Raw genomic sequence first — 11,168 nt, 5'->3', positions numbered from 1 at the left:
GAAACAGTGTCAGTTTCCAGATGTAAACCGATGGCACACAACTCGACCTCTCCACCACCTCTCTTGACCCCTCCACTGCCAAAGTATTATCCAACAGATTGTCGGAAATCCAGTTATGGCGGAGCCGGAATTTCTTAGAGTTAAACATTAGAAATAATAATAGTCTGTCCTGAAATCTTCGCATGTGCACTACCATCGAAGTTCGGTCACACACGCTCAGTGCCCCACAGTTGCAGCTGCCGTACAATGCGAGCTATGCTGTTCTCTGCTCCGTGGGAGAAGGCCGTGGAGAACACTGGATGGAGAGGGGGGAGACAGGTCGGAGGGAGAGACAGGCAAGAAATCAGGAGAGAGATGGGAGATGAGAGGGAGAGAGAGAGAGGGGGGGAGGGGGGGAAAGAGAGGGGGAGGGGGGGAAAGAGAGGGGGAGGGGGAGGGGGGCGAAGAGAGGGGGAGGGGGAGAAGGGGAGGGGGGAAAGAGAGGGGGAGGGGGGGAAAGAGAGGGGGAGGGGGGAAAGAGAGGGGGAACGGGGGAAAGAGAGGGGGAAGGGGGGAAAGAGAGGGGGAGGGGGGGAAGAGAGAGGGAGGCGGAGGGGGGCGAAGAGAGGGGGAGGGGGAGAAGGGGAGGGGGGAAAGAGAGGGGGAGGGGGGGAAAGAGAGGGGGAGGGGGGAAAGAGAGGGGGAAGGGGGGAAAGAGAGGGGGAGGGGGGGAAAGAGAGGGGGAGGGGGGGAAGAGGGGAATGGGGGGGAAGGGAGGGTGGAAGAGGGGGGGAAAGAGAGGGGGATAGTGGTAATGGGGGGGTAAGAGAGAGGGGGGGAGAGAGGGGGTTGAAGAGAGAGACAGTGGAGAGAGAGATGGAGGGAGAGGGGGTGAGGGAGATCGGAGGGAGAGACTGAGGGAGAGGAGGAGAGAGAGGTGGGAAAGTGGGGGAGAGAGCGAAATCGGAGGGAGAGACAAAGGGGGAGGGGGAGAGTGGCGGGAAAGTGAGAGGGGGAGATGGGGAGAAAGAGAGAGAGAGAGATAGAGGGGGATATCGGAGGGAGAGACAGAGGGGTAGAGAGAGGCAGGAGAGTGGGGGAGGAGGAAAACGATCGGAGAGAGGCGGAAAAGAAACAGGCAGGAGAGAAGGGGAGCGAGGTAGAGGGGGAGGTGGGGAGGGGGAGGGGGAGAGGGGGAACGAAGGGACAGAGAGTGGTGATTGGAGGAAGAGGGTGGGAAACAGAATGGGAGGGAGGAGGTCAGGAGCACGGTGGGGGAGGGTGGTAAAGAGTACGGAGAGCACAGTGGTGATGGTGGAAGAACGTGATCCAGGTTTAAAGGTGCGTGTGTGTGGCGGGGGGGGGGTGTTGGGGAGGGGGAGTAGGTCAGGATGTGTGTATAGGGGTGTGAGGGGAAGGTGGTCAGGAACTTGGGCATGGGGGCAGGGCGGGGGGCAAAATTTGTTTTTATATTACTCGGCTGGTTTTTACACATGGACAGCTTTATGCAGCGTTTTCCAGAGTGAGAAGTTTAGATTCTGTTACAGTCTTTGGTGAATGAATAACTAGAAATCCCATATTTAAAAAGTACTGCTGCAATAAAGATACCAATTTGACGGCATATGTTTCGCAGGTCTCTGCTAGTTGAGAATTAAGCCATTGTTTCTGGAGCTTGTCAACAACTGTACACCTTTGTCATCAACTCCATCCCCTCCTCGGCCACTGCCCCAAGGTACCACACCCCCATTGCCAACCACACATGAGAACCAGCAGCAACATCTTATTTCTGGCTTGGAGCATGTTCCCACCTCGGGACCGTCCTCTCTCGTATTGGTCCAAGTGATGCATCGGCTGTCACCCACACCCCCCACAATGAAGCATCGCCTGAGGACCCCCTCGGCCAGGCAGCTTGGAGTCAGGACGGGAAGGGGAAGGGGGTGGTGCACCGGGGTGGAGGAAAGTGAGGTGCATGTGCGCAGGTGATGGTTGCGTTATATCTCCATCAATGTGTACAATCTGGGCACCACGCTCCTGCTTTGCCTTTGTATTCTGTATTGGTGGACATGTTGAACATGTGATTTACGTCAATGGTGGAAAAAGTGGGGTGTGGGCAGGGGTTGGCTGTGATACTTATGATTTCAGACCAATGTTGGTATTAAACTTTTGTTATTGAACATAACCTTGTTGTGCATTGTCTCAGATAGCTGGTGATTCCTTAACATGAAAGGGTTAAATACAAGTGAAAATCAATCAACGTCAACTTTAACTGGCACCAAGGTGATGGGCACCATTGATGTCTGAGCTGCACACACACAGCAGTGTGTCAGCGTTGTCACTCACATCAGCGTTCTTTCAGGCAAATATTTCCGATATAAGCTCCTCATGTAAGAGTGGGATTTATCAAATGCAAGCCACGCCACTAGCATCCGTCCCGGTTAATTCCACTTTTTGTGGGCGTTTGTTGAGCGGGCGATATGTGTGGGAGGTGGTGAAATTGACGGTGGGCGATCTCCATGGCCACTAGTTTGGGTAAATATGCTCTTAACGACCAAAAACAGTCGCCGGGTGTTATTATTGAATCTCGGTGTTAAGTCCGTGAGGAAAGTAATGCTGGGCAATAATATGGGCCTTGTAATCGCCCATTCTGCTGAATCCGCCCCAAAAAACTGGGTGGCCGGTAATATTTTTCTCGCCGTTAAGCTCATTGGGAAAATAACACTCGGCGATAAGTCTCCAAAAAAAGCCCGTCAGTTTTCATTTTGTGCCAAAATGGGCGATATCTGGGCATTATACGTAATTTCAGCAGTTAAATGGGAGTTAAGTGGGCATTAAGCAAGCAAAAAAAGAGGAGTTACCAGCCCATAATCTCAGATAAGGAGCCATCCATTTAAAACTGAGATTAGGAGGAATTTGTTCTCTGAGGGTTGTAAATCTGTGGAATTCTCTGCCCCAGTGAGCTGTGGAGGCTGGGTCATTGAATATATTTAAAGCAGAGATAGATAGATTTTTGAGCGATAAGGGAGTAATGGGTAATGGGCAGTGGGCAGGGAAATGGAGTCGAGCCAATGATCAGATCAGCCATGATCTTATTGAATGGCAGAGCAGGCTCGAGGGGCCAAATGGCCTACTCCTGCTCCTATTTTTTATGTTCTTGTATTAGTCTGGATTTCTAGTCCAGTAACATAACCACTATGCTACCGTACCGTACCTATCTCTATATACCACTGGCTGAGCCAGCGGGAGAGGGTGATTTGTGTTCTGGAGAAATCCCAGTGCGCGGGAGCAGATATAAAGTGGTGCTGAAGATAAATGTTTTTTTTTTGGTCTGTTGCAGAAAATGAAATGCTACGGAATGAAATTGGTGAGTGCCCGTTAATAACGGAGAGCTCGATCTGATGGTGACTGGACACCCAGGGGTGGTTGAAATGCAGTAATGAAGTGTGCGGGAAGAATGCTGATGGACTGTAACTGGGGGCAGAGATGTAACACATTGATTGGCTCACCGTGGATCTCCCAATAGTTTGTATAGTCTCGTGTCAGGCATGCGGACAATGTGGCCCACCCAACGGAGCTGGTCGAGTGTGGTCAGTGCTTTAATACTTGGGCTGTTGGCCTGAGCGAGGACGCTAACGTTGGTGCGTCTATCCTCCCAGGGGATTTACAGGATCTTGCGGAGGCCGCGCCGGTGGTGTTTCTCCAGCAAGTTAAGGTGTCTACTTTATATGGTCCACCTCTCTGAGCCATACAGAGAGCGGGTGTCACTACAGCCTGCTCTTAGTGGGAGCTTGCTGTGCTGCGTTTCCCACATTACAACAGTGACCGAGGCAGTCTGACACTGAGTCAGGAGCTATATAAGTACAATGGGGGAGAAATTGGCCTCCTGTTAGTGCCTCCAGAGGCCGGTAACGGGGCACTGAGGGGATCACCGATGCCCGCAAATTTCCCTGGTGGTTTTGAGCTAGCGCTAACAGTTACCGCCACGCTCTCTTGTGCCACATAGATATACTTCCCTCTGGGAGTGTTGGACCTGAAGTTCCCGGGAGCAGCAAATCGTTCTCGCCTGCCGAAAATTTAGCGATCCTTCAAATGTTAACGCCCCGAATGGGGTCTACGCAATTTACAGCCGAATTATTTCAAGAGCATTCGCCACGATTTCTAACACGGATTTTATTTTCTACTTGCAGGGCAAGAGAAATTGAAGATGGAACAAGGTAAGTGACAGAAAGGCTCGCGATGTGGGTCGCCGTACCGTGATTCTTGCCGCATTTCCATGGACCTCACAGCGGGTCAGAGGGGCCAGGTCTGGTGTCGGACATCCGGCCAACAGCCCAAAGCGCATCAAATGGAAATCGTGCCTCATTTAACTGACGGCTTTCTCCTTTCTTTCAGAGTATGAAAACCTACGCAATGAGATAGGTAAGAAAATAGACAAGTGGGTGACGGGGGAATTCACCCATGGGTGACTGGGAGATCAACCATGGATAAGGGGGACACAGAGAGGGAGATACCCTGGGTAAGGGGGACACAGAGAGGGAGACACCCTGGGTAAGGGGGACACGGAGAGGGGAGATACCCTGGGTAAGGGGGACACGGAGAGGGGAGATACTCCAGGTAAGGGGGACACAGAGGGGGAGATACCCAGGGTAAGGGGGGCATGGAGAGGGTGATACCGTGGGTAAGGAGGACACAGAGGGGGAGATACCCTGGGTAAGGGGGACACGGAGAGGGAGATAGCCTGGGTAAGGGAGTGACACAGAGAGGGAGATATCCTGGGTAAGGGGGAGACGGAGAGAGATATACCCTGGGTAAAGGGGACACAGAGAGGGAGATACCCTGGGTAAGGGGGATAGGGAGAGGGAGATACCCTGGGTAAGGGGAAACAGAGAGGGAGATACCCTGAGTAAGGGCGACACAGACCTGAGAGATCCCCATGGATAAGGATCTGACACTGGAAGGGGGTCGGGACAATTGTGCAGCAACACAATCGCTGCATTGGTGGCAGGCAATGCCCGAGCCCCCTCTCTTGCCTAGCCCTATTGGAACTCCCCTGGGACTGATCTTGCACACCGTGAGGGGCCTGGCATCAGGTGGCTCTGGGTGTAGGCCTTGGGCCTTCTCTATAGTCTGGGGAGGGAACGTGTAGGACTACAGCCTGTATGGCCACTGACAGCCCTGTCTCACCCTTTATATTTGTTTGTCTGTTTCAGCGAAAGCTAAAGAAGCAGGGAAATCAGGTGAGGTGTGAGCACGCACTGAGTTCAGTGAACACTACTTCTTGTACCAACCATGCTTATAGCCAAACGTACAAGGCGATGCCCCATAAGCATAATCATCGCCATAGAAACCAGTTATAATGGTTCCACTTACTGCGGATGAAGTGGCCCTGCTATTGGGTAGAATTTGGAGAATTTTAGCTCTGAGCACAGATTGGATAGGCTGGGTTTCTGTTCTTCGGAACAGAGGAGGCTGAGGCCTTACTGAGCTGGATAGATTTATGAGGGGCCTAGTTAGGGTGGATATGAAGGATCTGTTTCCTTTGGCAGAGGGGTCAACAACCAGGGGGCATAGATTTAAAGAAGTTGGTAGCAGGTATTGAGGGGAAATTTCTTCACCCAGAGGGTTGAAGGGTCTGAAACTCACTGCCTGAAAGGGTGGTAGAGGCAGAAACCCTCACCACATTTAAAACTGAGATGAGAAGGAATTTCTTCTCTCCGAAGGTTGTAAATCTGTGGAATTCTCTGCCCCAGAGAGCTGTGGAGGATGAGCCATTAAATATATTTAAGGAGGAGATAGATAGATTTTTGAGCAATCAGGGGTTAATGGGTTATGAGGAGTGGGCAGGGAAGTGGAGCTGAGTCCATGATCAGATCAGCCATGATCATATTAAATGGTGCAGAAGGTTCCAGGGGTCAATGGCGTACTCCTGTTCCTATTTCTTATGTTCCTTGTGTAAAAGTACTTGGATGTGCACTTGAAATGCCGTAACCTACAGGGCTACGGACCAAGAGCTGGAAAGTGGGATTAGGCTGGATAGCTCTTGGTCGGCCGGCGCAAATACGATGGGCCGAAATGGCTGCCTTCTGTGCTGTAAGTTTCTATGATTGCGGATAATTCTTCAACGTGAGCAGGTCAGTTTTATCGAACGCTGATACTCGGATAGGGCCCTGCGGACTGGAACAGATCCGGGAAGAATTGTCCTCCTGGACTGGAAGAGATCCCGGAGCTGGAATTGAAAAGGTTTCTGGTAAAACCCCCGGTGGTGATAATCGACACGGTGAAACACCACTGGTGGAAACTTCCCGGGCGGGTTGGGTTTTCTCTGCGCCAAAACGATGCTCCCCCCCTTATCCCCCATCCTCTGCCTCCGTGGCCAAAGGGAATGGGAGATGCTCAGGGAGCCGGAGTTATTTATCGATCGTGGCTCGGTGTGGCGTCAGTCGGCAAGCTCACAGAGTCGCACTTACAAAAAAGAATCTCGGCCGTTTGACACAGGAGTCTTGAATTCTCTGAGGGTTCTCGGTATAAGACACACTTAAACCCCAACTTGTGATCTTCATCCAGTGTTTATTTAGCTGCAAATTGACGTTCTGGCCTGAGAGGGATACTGTCATGTATGTATGCTTGGGTTTACTAGCCACCAGGTGGCGCCACTGTCGAAGGTCATTGGGCTGTGTGCACGTGTGCGCTGCCCAGGTATAATAGGCAAGCCATCACATAATGCAATCACTTTGGGCCCTAATAAAGTAGAGCCAGGTTTGCACCTGTTCGGAGTTTACACTATTCAGTCTATTGAGCTATTCCATTAACAACATTTGGCGACGAGGTAACAAGAACTTTTGCATGCAAAAATGAGCACAATTGGAATTTGGAGCGATTCATGGAGGGAGAAGATTGGCCAGACTTTGTAACCCGCTTGAACCAGTACTTCGTGTCCAACAAAATGGAGGAAGAGGCTGACGGAGTTTGGTGCCGGGTGGTCTTCCTCACGGTTTGCCGTCCAAAAATCCATGGACTCATAAAGAATCTCCTCTCTCCATTAAGTCCAACAGACAAGGACTATGAAACATTGTGTGCTCTGGTACGTGACCATCTCAAATCAGATGAAGGCATCATCATCTCAAGATATCGATTCTATACGCACGTTCGTTCTGAGGGCTAGCAGGTATCGGAATTCATTGCCGACCTAAGACTTCTAGCTGGGCAGTGTAAGTTTGAAACTGCGTTGGCAGACATGCTGCGGGACTTCTTTGTAATCGGCATCAACCACGAGTTGCTCCTGTGTAAGCTACTGGTGGCCGAGACGCTGGATTTGAGCAAGGCCATCACGATTGCCCAATCATGCATGACAACGGACAAAAGCTTAAAGCAGATATCATTGAACAATCGGAAATCGGCAAGTACTGTAAGCAAGATAGTATCGGCGTTTGGCAGAGCTGCATATGGCAGACCCTACCCGACTGCGTACGCAAACCCTATGGCTGCTCAAAGTCCACTAATGGGAATGAATCCGATATCACCGTGTTGGCATTGTGGGGGAAATCATCGGCATCATCAGTGTCGGTTTACACAATATATTTGTAAAGGCTGTTCGAGAGGGGTGCATCTCCAGCACATCTGTCCGCAACTGAGCAAGCGTGCTGCGACACACCACATGGAGGATGCTGACCAGTCTAGTGCGGATCCGGATGCAATCCGAGATACCAGAGGCGGAATTGTATGGACTGTATTTGTTCCTGACAAAGAGCCAACTGATAATGATTAAAAGTTAATGGTGTGCTGGTATCGATGGAATTAGACACAGGTGCGAGTCAATAAATAATGAGCCAGAGGACATTCGACAGGCTGTGGGATACTAAGGCTGTGAGGCCTAAGATGAGTCCAGTCAATGCCAAGTTACGTACGTACACTGAAGAACTTGTAACGGTGATTGGCAGTGCAGTAATCAAGATGTTCTTAGTTGTGGTGGATGCTTATTCCAAGTGGATAGAATCTACAATCATGTCATCCAGCACATCCGCAGCTACAATAGAGAGCCTTCGTGTCATGTTTGCTATGCATGGTCTGCCTGAAATCGTTGTAAGCAACAACGGATCTTGCTTCACCAGTATAGAGTTCCAAGAGTTAATGAAACTCAATGGTAGCAAACATCTGCGGTCAGCACCATTCAAACCCGCATCTAATGGACAAGCAGAGCGTGTGGTCCAAACCATCAAGGAGAGTATGAAACGTGTAACTTAAGGTTCACTGCAAACTTGCTTGTCACGCATATTGCTTAGTTACAGGATAACACCCCATACGCTTACCGGGCTCTCCCCTGCTGAACTATTGATGGAGAGAGGTATCAAGACCAGGCTCTCTCTTGTCCACCCTGACTTGAATAATCATGTCAAATACAGACGTCAAAGTCAGCAGTGATCGCGACATTTCTATCAATGATCTTATGTGTGTACTGAATTATGGTCAAGGTCCCAAATGGATTGCCGGTACTGTTACGGCCAAGGAGTGTAACAGAGTGTTTATTGTTAAGCTCAAGAATGGACAGAGATGCAGGAAACATGTCGATCAGATATAGCTGCGGTACACGGATGAACCGGAACAGTTTGAGGAAGACACAATCAGTGGCCAACCAACCTACCCTCAGTCATCAGAGGACTCTGCAGTCATCAATGAATCTGGACTTTCAATCGCTGACATGGTAAATGAATCTGGACTTTCAATCCCTGACGTGGTCATTGTCACTCCCATCAGATCGGCTACCCAGCCTCCAGTCATAACAGACTCAGAATGCTCGTCCAAGGCTGGAGTTGAATTGAGACGTTCAACACAGAAGCGAAAACCCCAGACCTTCTTGATTTGTATAAAGACCGTTACTAATATCTTAAAGGGGGTTTTTGTCATGTATGTAGGCTTGGGTTCAGTAGCCACCAAGTGGCGCCACTGGTGGAGGTCATTGTGCTGTGCACACGTGTGTGTGGCCCAGGTATAAAAGGCAAGCCATCATGTAATGTAATCACTTTGGTCCCTAATAAATTAGAGCCAGGTTTGTACCTGTTCGGTGTTTACAGTATTCAGTCTATTGAATTATTGCATACACAACAGACACAACTTCACCTGAGCAGCAGAATAATACATTATCCATGATGGCACAGTGTAACGTGGCCCTTACAATGCAGTGTATCCTCTAACACGATCCAGCATGAGGTCCTTCAGTATAACAATTACTTCAAAGAAAATCCTATCTTTTGAAACAGGTTCACTTTACCACGTTTAAAAACATTTTCTGAAGCAGCAACGATTCTCGAATTAGGGGGCACAGACTCAGGATAAGGGGTCTGCCATTTAAGACGAGATGAGGAGGAATTTCTTCACTCGGAGGGTTGTGAATCTTTGCAATTCTCTGTCCCAATGGGCTGTGGATGCTGAATCTCTGAATATATTCAAGGCTGAGATAGACAGATTTTTGGACTCTGGGGGAATCGATGGATATGGGGATGGGGCGGGAAAGTAGAGCTGAGGTAGAAGATCAGCCATGATCTTATTGAATGGCGGAGGATGCTCGAGGGGCCGCTGGGCCGACTCCTGCTCCTAATTCTTATGATGCTCAGCTTTTGAGTTCAATTTCTGCGATAATTAATGTAATTGTAATAAACTGCCTTGGACCACGTATTACAATTTTCTCTCCCATCTCCTTTTCTGTCCAGAATGTGAGAAACTGCAGCAAAAGTTTGGTAAGAGACTATTCACAAAATTCCGCATGTTGGGATTGGGGCTTCAGTTTGTGATCGACTAGATTTTTAATAGGGATTGTGTGTTCATGAATTACTAAACATTGGGCACATTGTCCTGGGTTAGCTCCTGGTGCTATTGGGTTACCTGGTTCACTGTTAATGGGAAAATACATGTGCTGGGAGTGTTTGATGGGACAGTGTAGAGGGAGCTTTACTCTGTATCTAACCCTGTACTGTACCTGCCCTGGGAGTGTTTGATGGGACAGTGTAGAGGGAGCTTTACCCTGTATCTAATCCATGATGTACCTGCCCTGGGAGTATTTGATGGGACAGTATAGAGGGAGCTTTACTCTGTATCTAACCCCCTGTACCTGCTCTGGGAGTGTTTGATGGGACAGTATAGCGGGAGCTTTACTCTGCATATAACCCGTGCTGTACCTGCCCTGGGAGTGTTTGATGGGACAGTGTAGAGGGAGCTTTACATTGTATCTAACTCTAGCCTCGCCCATCAAGATAAGGAAGTCAGGTATATACTTGCCCATGACTTTCGGACGGCCATTGGAAATAATTTAAATCCTGGGAAGTGCTTCGGTGATAATCTCCGACATTTACCTGTTGGGTGCCTGAAGTGGAAAGTTTTCCATTCCCCAGCACTAAGATCCCTCACCCTGATGGGCACCAAATGATTCAATTGGTGATGGAAGAGAGCTGATGGAGGCAGAGCGACGATGCTCAGCCAGGTAATGGTGAGAGGCGTTCACGGGCCAGATCTAGACCTGCACCCAAAGCCTGAGGTGCTGGGATGTGGTGTGAGCAGGGGTTTCTGGGGAGTTACTGTGTTTCAGAGATTTGATTGATGCTGGAAGGGTCGGTGGTAGATTAAATCCGGGAGCGTTGCCTTCACCATGATAGTGAGCACCATGTGACCTATCTTCCTGGAGGGATGGAGAGTGTTGGATAATATGGGTCTCTGTGGGGGGTGGGGGAGAGTCCAGGATGAATTGCTCAGTAATGCAGGTGCAGAACCTTCTGTGGTGGACCGGCTAATCCAACATTGGGGCCGAACAGGTCTGGCTCATACTAGGCGCGTCATTGGTCCTCGGGTGGGGAAGGATGGCCCTCCCATATGTCTCCATGGAAACCCTGCGAGCCAATGCCTCCTCTCCCTGCATTGGGTAGGGTGTTCCTGGGCCCGATAGATGGGGGTGGGGAGCTCAGTGGCTGTTGGGGGTCAGGAAGCTGCGCACAGCGGGGTCTCGTTCCAGAAAGTTGTGCGGCTTGACGTCTCTATTTTCTTTCCTTTCACAGAAACCGAGCGAAATATCCTCAAAGCAGGTACGTGGGAGCCCTGCAGCACTGAGGGAATGGGATGTCTTGAGCTTCGCAGGTTGGGGAGCAAGTTCGCCAACTCTGGTTGGATGGATTCCTGGAGGTTTCATCACATGACCTCCTGCCTCCAAC

General features: G+C 50.0%; 1 protein-coding gene across 2 annotated transcripts in view; it reads left to right on the top strand.

Moving 5' to 3' along the window:
• Positions 1 to 11,168, top strand: part of LOC139229629 (zinc-binding protein A33-like) — a 38,794-nt gene that overhangs the window by 5,473 nt on the left and 22,153 nt on the right. Inside the window, exons 6-11 of one of the 2 annotated variants that reach the window (XM_070861143.1) lie at positions 3,314 to 3,340; positions 4,164 to 4,190; positions 4,369 to 4,395; positions 5,187 to 5,213; positions 9,681 to 9,707; positions 11,016 to 11,042. In XM_070861143.1, coding sequence (XP_070717244.1) covers positions 3,314 to 3,340; positions 4,164 to 4,190; positions 4,369 to 4,395; positions 5,187 to 5,213; positions 9,681 to 9,707; positions 11,016 to 11,042 — 162 coding nt within the window. The remainder of the gene's footprint in view (positions 1 to 3,313; positions 3,341 to 4,163; positions 4,191 to 4,368; positions 4,396 to 5,186; positions 5,214 to 9,680; positions 9,708 to 11,015; positions 11,043 to 11,168) is intronic. The other variant, XM_070861144.1, reaches the window with a different exon arrangement.

This window comes from Pristiophorus japonicus, chromosome 19 (assembly GCF_044704955.1).
Source record: "Pristiophorus japonicus isolate sPriJap1 chromosome 19, sPriJap1.hap1, whole genome shotgun sequence".
NCBI lineage: Eukaryota > Metazoa > Chordata > Chondrichthyes > Pristiophoridae > Pristiophorus > Pristiophorus japonicus.
The sequence above is the reverse complement of the archived record's forward strand: the minus strand, read 5'-3'. Positions and strand labels throughout refer to the sequence as shown.